Here is a 24,911-nt window from a genome sequence, read left to right on the forward strand (position 1 = left end):
GGTTGCCGGCTTGGTCTAATGCTTTAGTGAAAGTTCAGATTAAACTTTTTTCTTGTGGAGCTCAAAAGTCATGACAAGCCATTGTGGGTTCCTTCTAAACCCAACAAGTTCTCAAAGTCAACCTCATATACTTGGAATGCCATTAGATCAAGGAAGGAAGAAGTTAAAACTCTGGCATGGTTTCCTTCAGCTCTACCAAACACGTGCTTTTATACTTTTATGTAACTAACTAACTATGCTCAATTGGCCTTCTAAGCTGTGTTTTCTGTAAAAACAGTTGGGAATGCAGAGATCATTTGTTCTTAGAGTGTGGTTTCACAAAGAGAGTTTGGTAAAAAGATCCTGGATCTTTGTTTGAACTCTAACCCACATACTGAATGGGTGAAGATGGTGGATTGGGGTAGGTACAAATGGAAAAGGAGTGGTGTACAAGCTACTATTAGTAAGCTGTCATGGGGAGCTACAATCTAGTAGTCTACTATATATAGATTCAAAGATACAAAAATGTCCAGAGTGAACAAGTTAAATCTGAAGAAAGTATTGTCCAATCCATCAAATGGGAGATAAGAGTGCGTGTAGCTGCTAAAGGAAGGTTAAGTGGTCCTGGTTTAAATAGAGCTTTATAGTGTTACCAGGGTATCCTGTGACTGTTCAGCATAATAGAGCTGATTGAATTGTACTTGTAGCCTTGTTTTTTTTCTTCTTTATATCCATAACTGAGATTGTGTACAGATAAGCCATTGGGCTATGACATCTATAACTGAGTTTGGTAGTGTGTTCTACTAAAAGTTCCTGATTGATTATCATCAGGGGGGAAAAAAAACAACCATCACCACCTTGCCAGTAGATAAAATAAATAGCAGCATTCATGTAGCAAGCATTGCTGCATTTAACTATTTAAAGTGCATAGGTTTTCATCCCAATACAACTAACAGCATAGCATATTGTATATAGCTATGTTCACATAATGTACTGACAAGTGATACCATCTCTCTCTCTCTCTCTCTCTCTCTCTCTCTCTCTCTCATATGTATTATTGAAGTATATAATCAGATGCAAAATAAGGCATAAGTAACCTCGACAAAGAGCAATTAGAGGGGAGTTGGATCTGGTGAGCCTGGCTTCTGCCTGTCAATCTCTTCCTTCGGATAGATGAGCATCTTTCGCACCATGAGGCAAAATTCTCTGCATATATAAAGCAATATCACCAGATTAGCCCAGTTATACCAATATCAAATCAAACTCCAAGACACCACCAAACACATTTTTTGAGACTGTAATAAGGGTTTTGGTCCTTAACTGCCATGGGTAATCTCCTATTGGCATCATGTCCTCTTCATCATCTGTAAAGGTTACATGCCACCCACTGCTTCCATTGATCAAACTTCCTTTGAAATCAAACATATGGTCAAGCTCTGAAATCAGTTCATCATACCCATCAAATCGCATTAGATCAACTGATCTTCCAAGAGCATTTCCATACTTGCGCACCTAGAAGAGTTGCAGTTTACAGTTACTCAAGATTAGCTTCTCCAATCAACTCAACCATAACAAGGATGTGAGAGGAAACAACTAGATTCCATGCCTGCACCATTATGCTTCTAAGGCAACTTCAAAGAAGAATGACTTTAAATGCCTACTTTATATGTGCTATAAAACAAATCAAAACTAAATGATATATAAAAGATGCACCCAGCTGCGTAGCTTCAATTAGGCACTATCATTTTAAACTCCACAAGGGTCCCAACCAACATATCTAGAAATTACGTGAGTACTTGCTTATATTTTAAGTGCAGGAACCTTAATCTCTGTGATGTTGCCACAATCTGATGACTTGTTATTCAAGTTCAGTAATGGCAATTCAATTAGTACTATTTGCCCTGTAAGTGGTAAAAGAAATTAAAAACAAATAAATTACCTTTGTACAACTCCTATTAGTGATAGAACAATTGTTGCATTGTTTGTCCAGAAGAACGTCCGAGATACTCTTAGAGGGCTCTGAAACCTGGATAGTTTGACAAACACTTGACTGAGATGTTAGAGGAACAGAACAAGGACTTGAAAGCTCACAATAAGTGGCTACTTGTGGTGAAGGGAGCTCCGGGTAACTATTAAATAGATTGACACCAAAGAGTCTGTATCTGTAACAGCCAGTTGGTGGGGCAAGCAGAGCTTCATTCTCATCCCTTGATTCAGAAGCCCTGCATTCCTGGTACCCAGAATTGCTAGAGGTGACATTTGAAACTGAAGTGTTTCTGCTAGCTGCAACATTGTCAGAGACTCCACATCCTGTAATTATTGGATGCCATTGGTGTGTGGGGCAAGGAGCCGCTATATTCTTACATAAATATGATATTTTGTTGCTGTTACATTTAGACAATCGTTCATGCATTGGACTGCATAGCTGATTCTCTAATCCCAAATGTCTATGGCCCCAATTAGGATTTGATGGGGCTACCAGATGTGGTAATACTTCAGGGGTTTGTGCACCCAGTTCTTGTGCACCAGTGTTCCTTTTATCTTGACCTTGAAAGACCCTTGGGTGTTTTGGACATGTATATTCAGCTGGATATTGACCCAAACCTAATAGAAAAGGGAATTTGATTAGTCAGAAAATAAACTGCATTTGATGATAAAGGCATTGAGATTAATAGAAAAATATCTCCCAGCTTTCTGAAATACAGAGAAATCTTCCAATAAGAGTTTGAAATTCAGAACACAAGATAAATGAGGGATACATACCATCTCTACTCAAGCAAGAACACTCGGACGATGGATTAACTGGTCGTTTCCTATTTTGTTCGGATATGATAGAAGTGGACCCCTTGTAAGTAGATTCTATCAGCTCAATGTTCCAAGGTGAAACCCTTTCCGGATGCAAAAATGTGTCCGGTGTGACATCCCATTGCACCTGAAAGGAGAAATACCTTGTGAAATAATTGCCATTGAGTAGAAGGATACTATAACTACAAATACTGTTGAAGGGCCAAAAGGCATCTTGAAGTCATGAAAACAGCTTGTTACCTCAAGACACCTCCATTCTGAACCAGGCCACCTAATGCAATCAATATCTTTGTTACCAACTATAGTGCCCATATACCTGATTGGCACAGTAATAACGTTCAGTCAAGAGAATGCAGAGGGCATATATATGTGCTTCAAAATGGGAAGATAAGCTGCAATCACTATTTTCATCAAACAATCGTTGGTTAAAAGTCATAGTGTGCCACGCTGCAATTAAAGCCTCTTCATTCATTTTTCTTAACTGCAGGGACATAAGCACTAACAATGTTGTATATATCTAGTTTCTTTTTCTTCTTTTCATTGGAGTGGGGAAGTGGGGTTGGAGTGATATGTCTTCAATATAACTTGAAATAAGCAAGAATAACAAGAAGATTAATTGTGAAAGATAGAGCTAAGTGGTTGGCAAAGACTTGTCTCATTACCTCTTTTCTGAACATTCTTCACCTTCAAACCGCATTCTGAATCTTGTTCCAATTGAATAGTGATTTTCAGCTGACTTCATGTACTGATCAAAAGGTATGATAAATTCGGAAGGACTTGTCCTGCAGAACATGAATTAAATGGTTTCTTGTTTATTACCTAAAAATATTTTGTCACCAATGATACAAAGATACAAAGTAAACCCCTGATAAAGGCATTGCACTCAATGATTCTTTGCATAAGATGATTACAGCGTACCAAGGGCGGTAGTATATGGTAAACATGGTTCCAGTAGAAACAGCATGGAAAGCACCAGCAAGTATGCCATGTTGCATGCTGTATCCAGATATGACAGATACTGATGGACTATTTAGTTGTTTCATAGCTCGGCGGACCCCAACACGAAGTTGTCCATTTTCCCCTCTGTTAAGCAACAATAACAATAACAATAATAGTAATGTCTACATATATTCAAGAAGTGCCAGGAAACACCCCCCCACCCCAACCCTCTTTTTAATACACATACACCAACCCCAAAAATCCTAGAACATATACCCACGGCAAGAGACAGTGAGAGAGAGAGAGAGAGAGAGAGAGAACCTAAGGAAGATAAATTCATCTCCAGCAACAAGCTTCTTTGCAGTCACAAAGTTACTCCAACCGCTAGTGAGCAAGTGCCGCTTCGGCTGACCTGATTCAATGTGGTTAAGTATTTGCAGCTTAAATCTAAGGTGTTGTAGGTATGAAAAAAATGCACGAGAAATATTCTCCAAAACGTAAACAACTTAATAGGGATATAAACTCAAATATAAAATGAACAAAACTGTGGCTATTCAAACATTGGTCCATTGTGAATTAAGGTGTTTGCATGGGTTGGGTTGGGTTGGTTATAGGACCTTTTCAATCCAACCCAACCCCATCGGTTCGGGAATTATCAAACCAAACCAGCCCAATCCTAAATTTGAAAACCAAAGCCTTTAGATCAATTGGGTTTGTTGTAGGGGTGTAGAATCAAGGAAACATCTAACTCTAATTTAAGATGGTAATCATGGCAATGTCTCCAACTTGTGTTTTTAAACGACCAGTAAAGAACAGTGAACTGATCCAATACAGAATACCCAAACATTCATGTTTAGCTTGTGATTCAGGAATGAAGTTGAAGCTTAGAATATTTCAAGCCTAGATGCTTTCAGAATAATTGAGCTTAGTAAACATACCACGATAAGTATGGCGAAAGTGCCATTCATAGCCATGCAAGTCCTTAGCAACCAATTCCTGTGCAGGTGTTTGCTGAGTTGTGTCCTGCAATAACATAGATAATATAAGAATGAACTGGCTTCTTCTCCAATACTTGAAGTGAGCTCAATGATGTACAAATAATTCCATAAGAGAATATGATAAAAGATTCTGTATGTACAAATACTTGCATAACGGAGAGGACTAACATTATACACTTATTTTTTATTTCTTGCAAATAATCTGAGCAGGAAGAAGAGAGAATGGGATTGGCTACATTTTAGGATTTCATAATATTACAAACCTAGAGAAGAGAACCCAAAATCTACTATTCTAAGGCTTCTTTAGGGAATAACTCATGTGAGCCTAACTCAAATATCATACCAACATTTTGTGGCCAGTCCATTCTTTTATTTATTTATTTTTCTCACACACTGCCTTTAATAAGTTGGAGATAGTTAAGATACAAAGTCTTGACAAGGACACTAACCATAGTTGCTAAGAGCCTTTTAGTTCAACTGGCATATCTTGAGATTTTCAACGAAGACATCCAGGGTTCAATCCCCCCACCCTCCCCCAACTATTGAATTATAAAAAAGAAAAAAGGCACTAACCAGAGGCGGGAGAAACTCAGTAGCATGGCGCTTGGGAACAGAGAATCCACCATGCGTACTTGTGTCAGAGGTAGTGAGAGTCTTGATAAAGGAGCATACACCAGTTCTCTGAGGCAAAAATAGAGCATTTTCATCCTCCGAACTTGGCTCGTCTTGCTGCAAGTAGCCAAAGCAATAACGGAATTCTTTTAATAATGGAAGTAGCAGGAGAAGACAGAAATATTACTTAAAGATGAAATTATTAAGATCAAACTCTTAACGGTATTTAGATGCACCAAGTGGTCACATGGATGGTCATTGACATCAGAAGTTTTAAAATGCTATCAAATGACCAGAATAAAGCTTAATGCCCCGAATTTTTTGACACCTCAATAAAACTACTGACAATTAGTGAACCCCAATTTTATAAGTAGAAACAAACTGTGGAAAGGAACACAGCAGAGACAAGAAATTTGCTTTTATCAGTTTCCAAAAACTAGATGAAAAATAAAATATCTCCTTGCACACAAATGCGGGCATTGGATTTACCATAAATCCTGCAAAGAGAACAGAACTCTCAAGTTGACAAATTAAAAATGGCTTTGAAAATCTATTAATCTCAGGTCCATGTAATTTCCAAATGCTCCCCAAGTTAGATAAGATAAGATACCATTCATTTATATGCACAAATGATATGTCGGACCCAAACATCTCAGCACTAATTAACTTACCTCTGCCACTGGAAGCAACGTAATTTGAGCAAACACCTCATCTGTGTTAGCTTCAGCCTGCAAAACCAAATCAATTAGAAAGAACTCCATAAGTTTGTATACATATGTGTGTGTTTGTGCAAGCTTGTATGTGTATTTTTTTTCGAGTAGCCTAAAGTTCCAATTCAAACACATTATCAAAATTAAGGAAAAAACCAAGAAAAAGAGAGATGATGTACCTTTAGCTGAACATAAACAACCTTGCAGAGGATCTTAGAACGTAAATTGTAAATTGGCATTTCCATTTTACCATCTTCAGAGGTGTACGCCTCAACCTATATCAAATTTCATATAACCAAGTATGAACTCAACTAACCAAGAAGAACAATAATGTTGCTACATCATAATATGTCAAGCAAACATGTCAATTAAACATATAGGGCACATTGGTTACTACATGGTATATGAACGCATCCATTAAAACTTACATGGGAGCAATGGAAAAATCAAAAGTCATCCCAAGATTTATAACATCTACTGATTTCATTAATTGCCACAACTTGATTTTCTACTATCTAGTGCCAGTGGATTCGATTTGAAAGATAGCCCCATCAAAGATGATGGATTCACACATAAAATCCTACAAGGACGAAAATAGGGCAATGCAATGCAACTATCATCAAATACCAAATGCGCACAAAATGTTTGTGTCTATCTTATCAAGTCACATATTCCAAATTGTGCCTTCATTATGTCCTTTACCAAAAAAGAAATCATATGTATATCTATGAAAACAATCTTTAGCAATGATTTTTGGTTTAGGCAATGAGTCAACATGTAACAGAAGATACAAAACTACAATCAGGATTCAAATAAATGTAGTTCAGGAAACAGAACAGAGTTAAGACTTACGAGGCAGGGGAGCTGATAAAATAATAAGACTATAGAAGAGAAAAAAGAGACAAACAAGAATGGAACCTGTTCCATGTGACCTTGAGGGAAGTAGAATACTCTCTCTCCAGCGCGCGGGATGTAAACAAGAGGTCCAGCACATGCATGCCATAGTTCAACATACAATTCATCTTTCTCTCCTAGGATCATTACAAGAAAAATTACCACCACGTACAACCAAACATAGTAACAGAAAACCACTCATAATCATACACAGAGAGAGAGAGAGAGAGAGAGACAAAACCCAGAACCCATATTTGGGATAAGTAAGTATAACATATTGGAACTCAATTTAGTGATGATTAAGCAAAACAATGTTAATCCAATTCTCATTCTGGTAATGACTAGCACAATAGAAAGTGAGAAACCCATTTCAATGGGATATTAATAGACCAAGACAGTCATTTGCATTAGCCTGAGTCTCAAAGGAAATACAGAAGTAGAATCAAAATACACAGTAGTGTTCATGGATTCTAATGAGATTTGAAAATCTAAATTCTGGAGCAAAAATTTGTAAAAACGGGAAAAAAAATTAACAAAATAAATAACATAGGAAAATATGAAACATGATTGAATGCAAAAAATAACATTAAAAAAAATCACATTTTTCAGGAAAACTTTCTTTAAAAAATAGGATTCATTAACATGCAAAACACATTTGTTCATTGGATTTATTTATTTATTTTAACTAGTCAAATCACCACTGAAAAATCAAAATTAAACATATCCAAACAGTCCAACACAAAACACACAAATAACAAAAATATAAATTAAAAACAAAAAAAAAAAAAAAAAAAGTGATGATTAAGCAAAACAATGTTAATCCAATTCTCATTCTGGTAATGACTAGCACAATAGAAAGTGAGAAACCCATTTCAATGGGATATTAATAGACCAAGACAGTCATTTGCATTAGCCTGAGTCTCAAAGGAAATACAGAAGTAGAATCAAAATACACAGTAGTGTTCATGGATTCTAATGAGATTTGAAAATCTAAATTCTGGAGCAAAAATTTGTAAAAACGGGAAAAAAAATTAACAAAATAAATAACATAGGAAAATATGAAACATGATTGAATGCAAAAAATAACATTAAAAAAAATCACATTTTTCAGGAAAACTTTCTTTAAAAAATAGGATTCATTAACATGCAAAACACATTTGTTCATTGGATTTATTTATTTATTTTAACTAGTCAAATCACCACTGAAAAATCAAAATTAAACATATCCAAACAGTCCAACACAAAACACACAAATAACAAAAATATAAATTAAAAACAAAAAAAAAAAAAAAAAAAGAGATCTTACCTTGGTTGCTGTGAGGAAGCAAGCCAGTGTGGATACGTCTTTTTCTCTCAGTACTTTCTGCAACGCTACCCATCTTTTTCTTTCTTTGTTTCTCTTCCAAGCTAGCAAACGAAAGCTTTGAGAAAGTAGAAAGAGAAGAGAAAATAAAGGAATACCCAGAAGATTAAAAGAGCCTAACACAACAAGTGTGAGAGAGAGAGAGAGAGAGAGAGAGAAAGGCTTAAGAATCAGGTGTGTACATCGTGTCCACAGCAGATCGTTCAATGTGTGAGACTGTTACAACAACTTACACTGCTACCTCTCTCTTTCTTTGTCATCTTCACTATCAAGCCAGAGCTAACACAGCCTCTCTTTCTCTCTCTAAAAGGTCTGTACTTACTGCCTCTGTGTGTGTGTGTATAGCGTGATGCCTTTGGTTCTGGTTGTAACGTTTGTTTTTGTGTATCTGAGAGAGAGAGAGAGAGAGAGAGAGAGAGGGAGGTTGTTTTTGTTTTTGTTTTTGTTTTAGTATGGAACAGCAAGTGGTACAAAGACAGGATATAATGTGGCGGGGGATATAAGGTAATCAAATCAAATATAGTGCTTTTGTTTGTACAACTTCTGCACATTTTTTCACTGCTTTTTCCTCTCTCTCTCTCTCTCTCTCTCTCTAGTGTTATAGCCATTAGCCCCTGGCTATATTTGCTAATTTGGGTCCGATAAGTTCAATGTGCATGCCTTGTATGTAAGCCAAGCCTGCATGCATGTCACGCCTGCGTGTCTTCTCCATAGCCTATACTTTTTCCCCGCATTTATTAGCCACCTTTCGGAATCTCGAAAATATAGTGTTTATTAAAAGATATTGTTTTTAATATTTTTGTTAGTAAAAAACGAATTATTAGTATTTTAATTTGTGCTTACTCTACTTCAACCAAAGTTTAGAAATGGAGAAAAATAAAAGTTGTACACATGACATATCAAAATTGAGGAAGCATAAAGCGGATACAAGAAGTGTGGAACATAGAAAAATTTATTCTATTATGTTATATATGTCTAATTTTCTTGTCTTTTAAACTCCGGTTACTTTATAAGAAAGTAATAATGAACTTGTTGCAAGTTGTGATTAGTGTAATATAAAGTGTATTATACTAATATTCCAAATGATTTTTATTCACCTCACACTATGTGCATAAGATAGGTAAAACAATGGACCAACTACTCTATAGACTACACCATATGTCTACTTTTCTTTCCTTTTAAAATTTTGTTACTTTGTAAGAAAAAAAAAAAATGAAGGCATGTTAAGTTGTGATTGGTTAGAAATAAAGTGAAACGCTCAATGTGGGACAATGAGTTGTTATTCCTCACGCGATATGGTTTTTATTCCCCTCACGCACCATGCGTACAGGTTAGGTAAAACAATAGATGCTAATTACCAAATAAAAATATTATGTCCCACTCTTAGTGTTGTAATTTATGCTTCATCATGTAGTCTACATCCCTTTATTTACTTTATAGAATAATTAAGGTTTGAAATTGAAAAAATAAAATAAAATAAAATGCACATCGTATTCTAGATGGTGGAAAAGAAATTAAATTACTAATGTGGTTCGAATAAAAATACTCAATACATTCTAAGTGTTCAACTTTATATTTTACTAATTGTAGCCTGCCACACACACACACACATATATATTTCCTTATATAGTAATTAAAGTTAAAGGAAAAAAAATCAATGGAATGTACAGTAGAGCACTAAGAATTTTTATTCAACATGTTCCCGTTATTAATTATTAAGTAAAAATTTAATTTGATTATTAACCTGTTAATTGTGTTAATTCAGTCTATCAATTTTCAAAATTAATTTTGTTTTATCATTGAATCTCCTCTTGACTCAATTTTTAATAAATTAGTCGCAATAATGACACTAATTAAGGTTGATAGGAAAATTGTGAACGTATTAAAATCAAGTCAATTTTGATTATTAATTTCGTTAAAATTTAAATGAAAAATGCACATAGCTAAGAATAATGTTAAATTAATTTTAAAATTCAAAAGATTTATTATTAATTTCGTTAAAATTTAAATGAAAAATGCATATAGCTAAGAATAATGTTAACTTAAGATTAAAATTCAAAAGATTGATTGACACAACTAATAGTCAAGCGACCAAATTGAACTTTGCCCAATATTAGTAGGGTCAAATTAGTAACTTAACCAAAAATGAAAAAAATAGAAAAAAATAAATAATGATGTATATATGTTTTTTCTTGGATGTTTGAGAGTTTTAAAAAAAAAAACACACACGTACATATAGTTTGAGTTAGGTTTGTATCATCTAATACATAAGTTTCTTTTTTAACAAATCAATTTTTGGATTTTGTGTCTTTTTACATCATACATGCTTGCAAAATATGATCAATTAATAACTATCTCACTTATAATTTTTTTGTTCTTTAAAGTGATACATAAAATTATTTTATGAAACAAATATAAATGACATACATCAAATTAACACGAATTTAAGAGAACGTGTAAATGAAACCAAAATGTATTTGTTAAATATTAAGCGTAGTATTAACAAAAAGTTATATCTTGTATATCTTAATCACATAGTTAACACTAATAAAATTTTACTCATTTCTGTTATTCTCAAAACAAAATAAAATAAAATAAATATTTCATCTTTATTTCAACAGTAAATTAATTAATATTATTCTCATTCTTGAAAAATATGCATATAAAAGAATAAAATAAAACATGGGAATTACTTCTTTTCCATTCCTTTTTAATATATTTTCTTCAAATTCAATCCATTGATATATTCCCCTCTTTATCTCTCTCATGTGGCATTCTATGCGTCGTAACATTTATCTTCTTTGTCTGTCTTTACTTTGAGGAAAAACATAGGATAATGGACCTCTAAGTTAATTTGTTCTCACAGGACCACCCTATACCATTGTGTTAGGGTCATATTTTTTATGTAATTGACTAATCATTTAACAAATCACACTTTACTTGAAACTGGGTAAATCTAAGTTGGGTTTAATGTATCAAGAAGTATGTTGTTTAAACATATCAAGTGGTATCATTAAAGATATGAAGTTTGATCCAAGAAATAAGTGAAAAAAAGTTGTTTCATTAAAGCTTGACACTAATTCGACACTAGCTGCTATCAAGGATTAATGAAGAAACTCGACACAGGCTTCATCTATTGAGAATTACGATTTTAGAATTCTCAGATGTAAAATTCGGCCCATGATGACTTGAATGTTTAGGGTTTCTCTCTCTACAACCCTAGTCATATATAATGCTTATTTTAAAAGTCATAAAGTACGGAAATAGAGACCTAGAACTCAAATGCTCTATGTAAATTACTGCATTTGTACGCCTTAAGGTGTTGTAACCAAGTGCTTTTTTATCTTCATCGTTTATGAAGTGAAGAACTTTGCAGTTAACAACAATCAATCAAGTTGTTGGAGTTAGTCACATACTGTGATTCATGCAAAGAAGTTAGTCATAGATTGGAGATTTGTGCAAAACAAAGAAGTCTACTACAAAATCAAGTTCAATTGGGTATTGAAGCAAATGTTCAACTATATGTTGGTATTTTGGGATAGGCCAAGATAATGGTAAAATTTCTTATACTAGTAACCGCTTGAGTATTGATTAGTGGATTTTTAGGAATGGTGACCTTAAATTCACCCGGTAGAGTCTTTGCCTTGTGAGAGGCTTTCCTCATTTGTCAACAATTACCGTGTTAATTTATTTTCCGTTACATTTAGTTTATTGGGTGATTTGTTGGTGCCTCCACGATTTGCATGTAATTTGACCTAATTAATCAATTTAGGTAATTGAATTAATTAGCCGGGATCAATCTATTTTAACCCAACATATTGATTAAAAATAGATATTCTATGGAGCAGTACCAAGTACCAACTATATGTGATGATTATATATAGAGATTATAACTTGGGTTAACCTCTAAATATGTACGTAGTTGCTATTAGCAAAAACATATTAATTACCAGAAAAAGATATTGAATTCTTATATATACCGGAGAGCTTCCACCCTACCCCCAAAAGTAAGAGTTATTTTGTTATTGTCTCAAGCTTTCAAGTAAGTTAATTGATAAAATCTTTTAAATCAAATCAAAATGTCCTAACAAAAAAGGACTAAATGTATGTTTGTTATTGCTCACATAGCCCTTAAATTAAAAAAAAAAGAAAAAAAAAAAAGAAAGAGAGAGAAGAAGTAATAAAAATAAATTTGAGGCTTGATTAAATTGTGCTTATGCATAAGAAAAAACAAAGTTTTAAACTGGTGTATCTCGAGAAACCAACACTCTTAATTTATAAATTAAGCTGCAACAAATTGACTAATTAACCCAACTTTTAAGGAATCATGTGCATACAGAATATATAGAGCATGCATTCATATCCCACCCTTGAATATCTCTTCTTCTTTTTAGCCAAATTATAGTCAGTTACTGACAAAATTGGTTTTACATCCATTAGCTACAAGTTGTAAATATATACATACATATATATATATATATAATTATTTTTGAAATTTTTAATTGGATATATCCCAAAATGAAGAGTAAAATGCATGTGTATTGTAAAACGTGGATGGTTAATTTAACCAAATTAACTTTGTTATACCCAGCGATTTTAATGATGATCCAAAGTGTCATCTTGGAACAATGGTTATGCATAGCAAACTGAACAATGGTTATTCATTTAAATAGTGAAGAGTCTGAAGACATTAAAACATTTTAACTGTTTCATATAAATCATGAGCCGCAGGCTAGGCATTGAACTATTGGCTGTAGCTCTCTATCTTAGTATAATTTTCTTAATTAATTGCCTAAATGGGGTTTAATGTAAACATTTGATTATCATATATAGACCCTCAGGCCTCAAGTTTTCAAGTTATTAATTACCCTATTTTCGTCACTATCTGCCTATTTGGATTCCAAAAATATGTCAACATTATCTCATTGGTTATTTGGTACATCCGACCATAAATGAGAGAGAGAGAGAGAGAGAGAGAGAGAGAGTGATAGAGAGCCTCTTTTTCTTTGGTAGGAGTAGGACTCAGCTATATATCCTATGGTAGAGAGAGAGAGAGAGAGGTTTTTGGTTTTTGATGCGGAAAGGCGAAGAGGCTGCATGGGTTACAACTTACAAGGTGAAAACGACAAGCATGCTGGGTGGTACATTCAAATTTAATGGCAAAGGCGGCTCCGTTAAGTTTAAGGTGGCATTTTAATTAGAAATTTTTTTGTTAATATTTTCGTAACAAATTATAAACAAACGAATTATTATATGTGGGGAAAAAAATAATTAGATTCAACTTGGGTCTAATTCTTTTTTTTACTAGACATGTTAAGATGTAGGAAAAAGTATATTATATTTCGGTAATACTAATTCAGTATTTATTTTGGTATTTTTTGTTCAATAAATGAGTGATACTTGTTTCAAAAACAGATATAGTTTTTTGAAACAAATATCACTCATTTATTGGGTAGAAAATACCAAAACAGATGCTGAATTAGTATTACCGAAATATAATATACATTCTAAAGACGTAGCATCTTATTTATTTATGATTTATTGTAAAAATATTATAAATATAATATATTTTTTAATTAATTAATTAATATATGACCACATTTATATTCTTGTTTTTTAAAAAACTAGTTAGGGTAGTACGTGCTTGCCGTGAAAAAAGAGTAGTGATTAAAATCAATTCTAGATTTTATTTATATCACAAAATAAAAATAAAAATCATTTAATTTTTAAAGTACATAGAAACTTACATTAATAATAAAAAAAAACATTAATTTTAAGAATTTTGATAATTATATCATAAAAAGTTAATCTTATTTGTAAAAGAATTTTGATCATATACAAAGTTAGGGTAGCTATTTAACATATAAATATCTATTTTACTATAATAGTTTTTTAGTACCTATAATATATCCACTTACTAAAAACGTCTAAGAATGATAACGAATATCATCATCTTCCAACAATAAACAACTGAGTTTTGCTAAGAAAATAAAAAAATAAAAAAAAGCTAAAGTTATGTGTCATCAAATTTTCCATTAGATAAATTATAAGTTTAAAAAATTTAAACTAAGAAAATCAATGTTCTTTAGATAATAAATAAAACACCTTATATTATCATTTCAACTTTTCAATAATTACTACCATCTAAAACTCAAAATATGTGAAAAAAAAATTTTGGAATGTTAAAATTTAGTGTGAGTATTTTAGACGTTACACAAGAAAATATTTTAAAAATCATAAACTTTCATTAGGGTTTAATTAAGAGAATAGTAATATGACATATTTGCTCTTTTTCAAAATATTAAGGGAAAATTTGCTTGATTTTAAAGTTTAAAAAGAAATTATAAACTAACCTAAACATAAAGGATGAAAAATGTTTTTAACCTAAGTTTTTGTTTTTTATTTTTGGGTGTAAAACTATGTGTTTTTACTTAAAATGGTGCGTAAAGAAAAAAAAAAAGGTTAACCCAAGAAAACTGTACGTGAAACAGTGAATTTTGGCTCAACAAAGTTTACTAAACTAACAAAAAATTTCTAAAAAAACAATAGAATGACACAATATTTTCATAATATTTTTATAATTTTGTTATATTTTATTTTAACTTGTAAAGAATTGACAGTTTAGTGGTTTTGAAAATATTGTAACGATAACAAGATGTCTTAATATTTATCACAAGAGAAATGTTATGTTCATGACATTTTCATAATAAATATAAGTAGTAGGTTGTTACAGGTTATTATTGTAGGCAAAAAAGTAGTTTCATCAGTAAGTTTAAATTAAAACCGATAATAATTTACCACCTATGATTTGTTATGAAAGTATTATGAAACATATTGTGGATGTAGCATTTCTTTTTTCACAATTCTTTATTTTTAGTTGTAGTTGGTTCCAGTATGATATTTTATTATTTTATTTTGACCTATAAAGAATTAACACTTTAACAATTGTGAAAATATTGTATGAATTTGTTGTGTTAATATATATATATATATATATTGAAATTGTGTTACTATTTTATTATAATGTGAAATAGTGTGTATTGGAAAAATAAAAAATAATGTAGCAAAACTACTATAGTTTTTACGCATTCACAGGCAAAAAAAAAAATCAGAGAAACATTAGAAATTGAACAAACATTAGTTCAACTGCAATATTAACCCAAAAAAGAAAAAAAAGAAAAAAAAGAAAAAAAGCCAGTGGAACAGTGCCACTTTAACAAACCAAAAGAATATTCCTTTTATATATATATATATATAGACTTAAAAGCCTAAAACGTCATTTCCATTTCCCAAACGGAAACAGGTTAACGCCGTTACTTTTCTCTTGCTGCCTTGCTGCCCGACCGTCCCCGCAACTGTACTCTACTGCAAGAAGGCGTCCAGAGAAGGACATGGGGTCCTTACCTAACGTGCCTTGTCTATTTCGAAGAGTAATACTTGCACCGTATATTTATGACAATGTTTGCCTTTTCACTCGAGATTATAAGAGTTATTTTATTATTATTTTTTTGATGAAAGACGATCTCATTAAAAGAAAAACTAAGGGATTACAAGAGAGGCAGGACAAGTCTTGTTCAAACAAACTCTATTATAGTCATCTTCAAACACTTTTAATACGTCCACGGATGAACTAGTAAACTCAATACAATCTTCTTCTTGGCTGTAACTCATCTTAGCTAAAGTGTTTACAACTCGATTCCCTTCTCGATAGCAATGTTTAAACTGTATCCGGCTGAATCAAGAGTTGAGTAACCTGCAATCATCCAATATAGGAGAGATAATATTATTCACATAGTGATTATTACTGAAGGCATCCACTACCGCTCTAGCATCTAGTTCAACAATTAGAGCTGCTATGTTAAGGTTGCAACACATAATAAGACCCTCCCTTAGTAATTAATAAGACCCTCCCTTATCACATTAGTTCACCTTTTTTTTTTTAACTGCTAAGAGTTATTGGCCATGTGAGTATTGCGGGGCTATTTCTTTTTTAGTTATTTAGTACTATAAAAATTTATTTTATCTATTTGATATTTTTACTTTACAAAACGTCTAGCATTAGTGATTTTATTTTAGTTTTAAACAAAATAAAATAATATAAATAACACAATAAAATAATATATCTATTATATTAAATAATTTATTTATTTATTATTTTTTCCCTATTCTTTAATGTCTTCATCACTATCTTTAGGCACCACCTCCACCACCAATGTGAAACTTAGCACCTAGTAACCCCAAATCAGCACAAACCCAACATAAACTCAGCACACAAACACAAACTAAGTGGAAATCCAACATAAACACAAACACAAACTCAGCTCACAAACACAAATCTAGCACAAACTCGATGAGAATGGGGCTTGGGTAATAGATCGATGATGAGGCTTGGGGAGATGGGGTCTCGACAGGATGGGTCTGTTGGTCGGCGAGATGTATTGGTGAGCTGGCTGGCATCGGCGAAGTAGAGAGGAGATGAGGGAGGCGCTAGAGAGAAAAAAAATGAGAAGGAAAAAAAGAAGAAATGAGAGAGAGAGAGAGAGAGAGAGAGAGAGAGAGAGAGAATATTTTTTTTAATGAGAGAAGAGAGAGAAGTTTAATAATAATAATAATAATAATAATAATTATTATTATTATTATTATTAGCTTCTTGCTACAGTGCATGGCACCACCACTAGAGCATCCTTTTTAAGTATTAGTGATGCTAAAAATAAAAATATAGCTATTTAGCACCACTAATGTGGATACTCTAATTGACTTTGATTGCTAATAAATATTATTATAGACTTAATCATTTGAGTTTTAAAACTAAAATTTCCATGACTGTTCATTTAAGTTGGTTTAATTATTAGTGGGTTCTAGTTAGTTCAAATGGTAAAGTCTCTAATAGTTGAATAAGAGATCTGGGGTTTAATATCCGTTTACACCAAAAACTGATTGGTGACTTGGTCTGATGACAAAGAGCTATCATCAGCAGCAAACGTCATAAATTGAAATTCTCTAAAAAAAATTTGGTTTAATTATTAAGCGAAAGACGTTTATATACATAGATAGATAAAATAAACCACACGGGGTGTGACTTGATGGTAGGAGTCCTTGTCCTAGCACCTAGAGAGAAGCAGTATGAACAATAGTCTTAGCAAAGCTCGTGTGGTACATGTGGTATTACTCATTGCCGTCACGTGTCGTAAACTCGATGAGTCCACACCAAAAACCTCATTTTTTTTTCATTCAGCAAAAAAAAAAAAAAAAAAAAAAAAAAAAAAGAAGAAGAAGATAAATAAGATAGACTTTGAACATAGTTTCATGATTATTATTATATTAGACACTAATTAATTTTCAATATACGTTAAATTAAATTTTTTTTTTTTACCAATTAAGCTAATTGAAACCCACAACAAATGAAATATGTATTGAATTTATGAAAAGTGAACATCAAAAGAGACTACTCTATTTCTAATACTAATATATGAATACTAGCTTCTTCATGCATGTTAAGTTCTTATTTTATTTTATTTTATTTTATGTCTAAGTTGTAACCACAAGTAAATATAATTTAAATACAAAATTTGTACATAATTTGAATTCTCAAATTTTCTATATATTATTATTATTATTATTATTCAATAGTTACCATGATTCTCAAAAAAAAAAAAAAAAAAAAAAAAATCAATAGTTACCATAAGAGGTAGGGCGGAATTTTTTTTTTTTTTTTTTTTTGAAGTATCAAAAATAGACATTAACAATTATATATATATATATATATAAACAAACAATGGACAAACCACCTAAGGGTTGAATTTCTTCCACAACACCACATAAGGGTTGAATTTCCATAATTAACTGCCAAATTAATTACATGGTAGGCTTTAGTTTGGAGAATATGTCGTATCATAGACCTAAACTAGGTTTTTTAAGAGAATATGGGATTGACTAGGATTTATAGCTTGTATATCTCTAACATTGCCTCTTAATTAAATTAAGGTGGAAACTGAGGACGTACAAATTGGGTTTAGAACGTGGAAGAAAGCATGACCACGTACGTAGGACTGAACTAGATCTATAATGTATTGAACTTAATATGAAATAAAACGTATACAAGATAGTTGTGTTCCCAACATTGAAGCTAGAAGATAAGGCTACTATGATCGAAGGGCAACTATTATCGGTTGCAATTTATTCAAGGAATTAAAGAGTGCAAGTTGTAAATTGTAAACGGCTAAATCCTATATTATCCTAAAGTTGCACGTACTATTTACTTTACAAATAGGATTAGAGTTACTTATACTACGTACAAATATTATTAATTAGGTCACAATTAAGAAACTATATAATATAACATATATATTTTTTTTAATGGTAAAATCACAACTTCTTTCGTTACTTAGGACAAACTGTCCTCACAAATTACATCCAACTGAATTTGGTTTGCTATTACAGGGGGTGTCTTCCACCCAAATTTGACAATCATGAATACTCATTGCTTCCCTAGCCGTAATGTGTGCAGCATTGTTAATCTGTCTGCGAATATGGCTTACCGACTAATACTTGAAGGAACTCAGCCCCATTTTTATACCCTCCACAACCTTCAGAATTGATCTTGGCCTCGGGTCTGCTCCTGTGACTGCTGTTACTACAACCTGAGCATCACTCTCTAATTCAACTTCCCATAATCCCAGGTCCCGAGCCAAAACAATCCCCTCTTCCATTGCCTTTGCTTCCACTTCCAAAGCTCCTAATGGGAGGTGCAATTTCTTACTCATCGCGCCCATAATCTGTCCATTCTCATTCTGGATTACCACCTCGATTCCGTTGCTTCTCTGGCTTGTGAACACTGCCCCATCAACGTTAACTTTGTGCCTCCCATTTCTAGGTGGACACCATTTATTTTTGCCAGGGGCTTGACTGCGACTAGGGGGTTGTGGCTCCTCGCCCACTTCCTTCGCATACTCCTTGGCTTTCATCGCAATTCACTTAGGATCTTTGCACCTCCCCTTGTGCTTGAATACATTCCGGTTGTTCCACACCATCCACGCAATGATAGCAAACAGCTCCCAATCCAAGACACCTTCCCTCTCTTTTAGCGACCACGCCACATCAATGAAGTCCTTCATAGGGTGATCTAGTTTAGGGAGATTGAGGCCCACTTCCTTCCATACTTCCGAAGCTACAATGCAGTCCCATAATCCATGGCCAGTTGATTCATAGTCACCACAGAAACCACAGCTACTATCCGAAGTCACTCTTCTTGAGGCTAAGCAAAAGTTTGTTGGGATAATGTTCTTACACGCCCTCCATAGAAAATGTTTTATTTTGTTTGGACATTGAAGCTTCCAAATCGACTTCCATAGCACGACAATCTTCTTCTTATCTGAGCAGTCTCCTACTTCTTTAGCCGAGTTTGCTTTCTTAAGTACCTTGAGGGCCACCCCATATGCACTCCTTACTGTAAAATTGCCATTCTTTGACCAGCCTAGAGCAGGGAGTCCTCCGGAAGTCTAGAACTTAAAGGCATTCTGATAATGACATCAGCTTCATGGGGAAGGAATGTTTCCTTGATTAGATCCACCTTCCACATTCTCGTATCCCCATCGATGAGTTGCGCAACCTTCACCAACTCCACGTTCGGTCCTTGGGGGCTGATTACCTTAAAGTTGTCTAGGGTTGGAATCCACTTATCACGCCAAATCTCCACTTTTCTGCCATTACCAACACACCATCTTGATCCCATTTCAATCGTTTCCTTTGCTGCCATTATACTTCGCCACACATAAGAGGGCTTCCTCCCCACTTGTGCTTCCATAAAAGAGCACCCCACAAGATACTTTGCTTTAAACACTCTATGGGTGAGAGAAGTTGGATTTTTGCTTATCCTCCAACCTTGCCTTGCGAGAAGAGCCAAGTTGAACGCTTTTAGGTCCTTAAACCCCATTCCCCTTTCCGATTTAGGTCGGCACAGATTTTCCCACGAAGTCCACTCCATCTTTCGCTCCTTATCTTTTTGCCCCCACCAAAATTCTCTCACCATTGAATTAAGATCATGACAAAGGGAATCCGGGAGCTTGAAGCAACTCATAGTGTAGGTTGTAGTCGTTTGGGCTACTACTTTAATCAAGATTTCTCTACCCACATTCGACAAAAGTTTTCCTTTCCATCCCGGAATTTTCCTTCCAACTTGGTCTTTGATGCGACTAAAAGCCTTATTTTTACCTTTCCCCACTAGAGTAGGCAGCCCCAAATACCTTTCGTGCTTGTGGATAATTTGAGCCCCAAAGATCTCTTTGATCTCCCCTTGTATCTCCTTGCTGGTATTTCTACTAAAGAAAAGGGATGTCTTCCCTTTATTCAATTTTTGCCCCGATTCGTTTTCATAGTCAGCCAACACCTTGAGCAGTCTATTCCTTTCATCAACACTTGCCCCTCCAAAGATGATGCAGTCATCGGCGAACAAGAGGTGAGAAATCCGTGGTGCCCCTCTACAGATTGAAACTCCACTAATCAAGCCCCCACTCTCCTCCTTTCTAAGCATGACTGTGAACCCCTCTGCACACAATAGGAAGAGGTAAGGTGAGATAGGATCGCCTTGGTGCAAATCCCTCATTGGTATAATCTTTTCTTTTGGCTCCCCATTTATGTGCACCGAATAGGATACAATTGTTACACACATCAACATCAGCCCAATCCATCTCTCACTGAAACCCAATTTCCTCATCATCGCCTCCAAGAGGCCCACTCCACTATCGTAGGCTTTACTCATATTGAGTTTTATCGGCATTAATCATTTCTTTCCCTTTTGTCGTTGGTCTATGTAGTGCATTGTCTCAAACGCCACTAATACATTGTTTGTAATTTGCCATCCGGGAACAAAAGCGCTCTGGAACTCACTAATCACCTTAAACAAATTTTTTTAAAACCTATTTACTAGTACTTTGGACACTATTTTGCATACTACATTACATAAGCTAATTGGGCGGAACTTCGTAATCTTTTGCAAACAATTTACCTTAGGGATGAGACAAATGAATGTCTCGTTTAAACCATTAGGCATCACCCCGGTTCTAAGGGTTTGGAGCACACTGTTTACTACACTCGATCCGACAACATCCCAATATTTTTGGTAGAAAATAGGTGACATACCATCTGGGCCGGGGGCTTTGGTATGGTGCATTTGGTTCAAGGCCAAACTAACTTCATCCTCTCTGAACTCACACAGTAATGCTTCATTCATCTCTGGAGTAACCCTCTGACACACTGCCCTTAAGCTTGCTTCAAAAGAAGATGGATGGTTCGAGCTGTAAATGTTAGTGAAGTAATCCAGAATCACCCTCTCAATGTCATCTTGGTTGTCCAACCACACTCCTTCATCGTCAAGCCCTTCAATCTTGTTCGTTCTCCATCTCTGTGAAGTTGTCGCATGAAAGAACTTTGTATTTTTGTCTCCACACTTGAGCCAAAGTGCCCTCGATCTTTTTGTTCTTTTTTTTTTCTTTTTTGGTTAAGAGGATAATGCATTAAACAACTAAAAAGCCTCTAAACCAGAGGCAACAAACTGATCAAACAGAGTTCCATATTACCTTTTCTCTAGCCAACATCTCATTTATTTTCTTCCTCACTTCATTAATTTCCTTTGCAATCTCATGTAGCTTGTTCTGTACCTCAAGCTGATGGAGGCGCTCCTACAAGAACTTCAGTCTTTTATTGACCTTGATAAGCCACAAACTGAATGACCCATTGTGATTAAACTAATTAATTTATTAGCCAAGTTATTAATTAATCAATTTATCATGTAAACGCGTGGAAGTACAAACAAATCATCAAAAACTAAATATGCAACGGAAATTAAAAGACACGGTGATTTGTTTACGAATGGGGAAGACTCTTGCGACAAAAACCCCACCGGGTGATCTTCAGGTCACCACTCTCGAAACTCCACTATTATCAAATCAAGCGGTTACAAGTAAAGGAATTCTAAGTACCTTACCAACCTACAGTTGAACCCTTACCCCAATACCCAATTAGACTTAATCTATTGTGACAGTTCCCCCTTTTGATGCACGGCTCCTAAGTACTTGACTAACCAATGCGCGGATCCCAGTACGCGACTTCAAACACCAACTTAGAAGGAGAAGTTGGCTGCAAAGTTCTTCAGTTCATCCTACACGATGAAGATTAGGAAGATGCTTAGTCACAAAACTCTTTAGTGCAAATACACGGCAACTTCTTCAGAGAAGATGAACTAGGTCAAGAACTTCGTCTTTGATCACAAATTGCTTGAACAGAGTTTGCTCAATTCTTGTGCAACTTGTGTACAGTTTGATGGCTCTTAAAACAATCATTTTATATGTTTAGGGTTAGGAGAAAAGAAGGCTCAAAAGTATATTCACAGATCCCAGGAAATCAGATCAGAAAATCTAATTTTATAAATCTCGACAGATAGTAGGTGTCGAGCAGCTATCGAGCAGGTGTCGAGCTTTAATGATTTTGCACTTCAGCTTGTTTTTCTTAGACAGACTTGATGACTTCAACACTTAATCTTGAAACCTTGTTTCTTAAAGTATTAAAAACACCTAGAACTACCCAATTACAAGTAGAGTGCGTTTTGTCAAAAGATTAGCCAATTTACATAAATATTTATTGAGTAGAAAACAAAGTTTAAAAGGAGGGAAAGAACTATCTTTTGCTGCAGCCCATAATCCCAACCGGGCTCCTAGTGGTATTGAAATATAAAGCATACATTAATTGGGCCTGAAGTGAGTCCTGTTTAAGCAAGTACTAAGCCCTGGTTGAATCCTATGCATAGAATTAGCTATTTGCTTCCGACTACAAAGAAAGTTTGTTTTCCTTCTAATTGCCTATTGCCTCACCAAAGAATGAAGACAGCCAGAGAAGAAAATAGAAATTTGGGTTCAATAGGATTAAAACGTACTGGATTAACTTACCTCAAGCATTTTTTTTTTTTTTAAGAATTTTCTTTTATTTTAATAAGAGACTGCCACATTACCTACTAACTAAATAAAATGTGAAAATTAAAACGTACTACTATTTGTCATTGTATATTTAAAACAAAAAAAACATGTCCACTTAAAAAAGTATTGAAAATAAACCAAATGCAAAATGTACAACCTTCTCACCTTGAATTGAAGAATAATAAATTATCCCGTTGTACTTAATTACTTTTTTATGCATAATTTACAAATACGAGCAACTGATCATGCATAACTTGTAACTTCTTACATCTTAATAGTTAATGAGTTGCCAATAGCAGTATGGTTTAATGGCATTGTCCAATTCTTTCAATAAGGTGAACTTGGACTTGAATCTTCCACTCTCACTTATTATAAGAAAAAGGGAAAAACAAAATGTATAACTCTTATATTGATTTTATTGACCTTAATTATGCCACGATTCATGAGATCAATTTTACGAGCAAGAATACAAATTTATGAGTTATGGCATGTCTGAGCCATATTGACAACCAGTAACCACTCTTTCATGCATAAACTTAATTGTCTTTTAACAACAAATAGAAATCATCTATTTCACTAACTGCAATATGTCATATATCTGATTTAGTTCCATTTTAAACTTTATTTATTTTATGAGAAAAGTATAAAAAATATGTGATAAATTATGATTGGTAGAGTATAAAATAAGATACATTTTATACTTTAATAAATAATAATAGTTGCGCCACTTATCAAGACCTCTACTCATCAGTCATAAGAATACAACCGTCGTCTCCATTTAAACTTTAAAGTGAGATGGAAATAGTGTATTCCAAAATTAAAGAGTTGTATTTTTTATATCCAAATCTGTTTATCATATCACGATGTTGTAATATTTAATTTCAATATTGAAATAGATCTATTTAAATTGAGTGTTTTAAATTTACCATACTTAATTTTAAATCTTGAAAATATATTTTAAATTAAAATAGAGACTATATATCATTTTCCTCCATCGATCGTACTGATATTGGTCCTGAGACATTTATGTTGAAGCTTGAAAGGGTTCAAGTACATATAACTTTTAGGACCATACTAGAGCTAGCGAATCATGATGTTGCCCTCTTAATTAATTCATCAAGTAGATCGGAGTTCATAAGAATAGTTGTGCATTGATTATAGGTCATCATATCACATACTGACACCCATAAAATGAACCAAATGGCAACACATACAAACACATATATTGACAATATTGTTAAGATATCTAAATCCAATCATAGTCAAGGTTCAAATCTGTTATATTATCTTCGGGAATATCAATTGTTAGGACATATGTGTTTTCACTTGTTAAGAACATATGTCACTATTTATGTAAATTGGCTAATCTTTTGACAAAACGCACTCTACTTGTAATTGGGTAGTTCTAGGTGTTTTTAATACTTTAAGAAACAAGGTTTCAAGATTAAGTGTTGAAGTCATCAAGTCTGTCTAAGAAAAACAAGCTGAAGTGCAAAATCATTAAAGCTCGACACCTGCTCGATAGCTGCTCGACACCTACTATCTGTCGAGATTTATAAAATTAGATTTTCTGATCTGATTTCCTGGGATCTGTGAATATACTTTTGAGCCTTCTTTTCTCCTAACCCTAAACATATAAAAGGAT

General features: G+C 33.8%; 2 protein-coding genes across 2 annotated transcripts; both read right to left on the bottom strand.

The window, feature by feature from the left end:
* Positions 1–869: 869 nt before the first annotated feature.
* On the bottom strand, positions 870–8,791 carry LOC112025629 (auxin response factor 23). Its single transcript, XM_024058295.2, has 14 exons — positions 8,244–8,791; positions 6,962–7,074; positions 6,223–6,318; positions 6,005–6,061; positions 5,295–5,450; positions 4,662–4,746; positions 4,045–4,135; positions 3,703–3,867; positions 3,447–3,566; positions 3,025–3,100; positions 2,743–2,911; positions 1,919–2,583; positions 1,301–1,491; positions 870–1,185 (listed from the first exon to the last, which is right to left on the bottom strand). The coding sequence occupies exons 1-14, from the start codon at positions 8,314–8,316 to the stop codon at positions 1,092–1,094; spliced, it is 2,151 nt and encodes a 716-aa protein (XP_023914063.2). The 5' UTR covers positions 8,317–8,791; the 3' UTR covers positions 870–1,091.
* Positions 8,792–15,985: 7,194 nt separating this feature from the next.
* On the bottom strand, positions 15,986–19,264 carry LOC112025621 (uncharacterized). Its single transcript, XM_024058284.2, has 2 exons — positions 18,877–19,264; positions 15,986–16,053 (listed from the first exon to the last, which is right to left on the bottom strand). Exons 1-2 carry the CDS (start codon positions 19,262–19,264, stop codon positions 15,986–15,988), a joined length of 456 nt encoding a protein of 151 aa, XP_023914052.2.
* Positions 19,265–24,911: the final 5,647 nt, after the last annotated feature.

This window comes from Quercus suber, unplaced genomic scaffold, assembly GCF_002906115.3.
Source record: "Quercus suber isolate HL8 unplaced genomic scaffold, Cork oak 2.0 scaffold_305, whole genome shotgun sequence".
NCBI classification, from domain to species: Eukaryota; Viridiplantae; Streptophyta; class Magnoliopsida; order Fagales; family Fagaceae; genus Quercus; species Quercus suber.

Excerpts from the sequence above, each read along its gene's own strand:
- LOC112025629 (XM_024058295.2), bottom strand. The coding sequence starts at position 8,316 with ATGGGTAGCGTTGCAGAAAGTACTGAGAGAAAAAGACGTATCCACACT. Across the intron at positions 3,101-3,446 it reads GAAGAATGTTCAGAAAAGAG|GTATATGGGCACTATAGTTG; the intron begins GTAATGAGACAA and ends TGTGCCAATCAG. Across the intron at positions 2,584-2,742 it reads TTCTTGCTTGAGTAGAGATG|GTTTGGGTCAATATCCAGCT; the intron begins GTATGTATCCCT and ends CTTTTCTATTAG.
- LOC112025621 (XM_024058284.2), bottom strand. The coding sequence starts at position 19,264 with ATGAAAGCCAAGGAGTATGCGAAGGAAGTGGGCGAGGAGCCACAACCC. Across the intron at positions 16,054-18,876 it reads AATTCTGAAGGTTGTGGAGG|GTTACTCAACTCTTGATTCA; the intron begins GTATAAAAATGG and ends GGATGATTGCAG.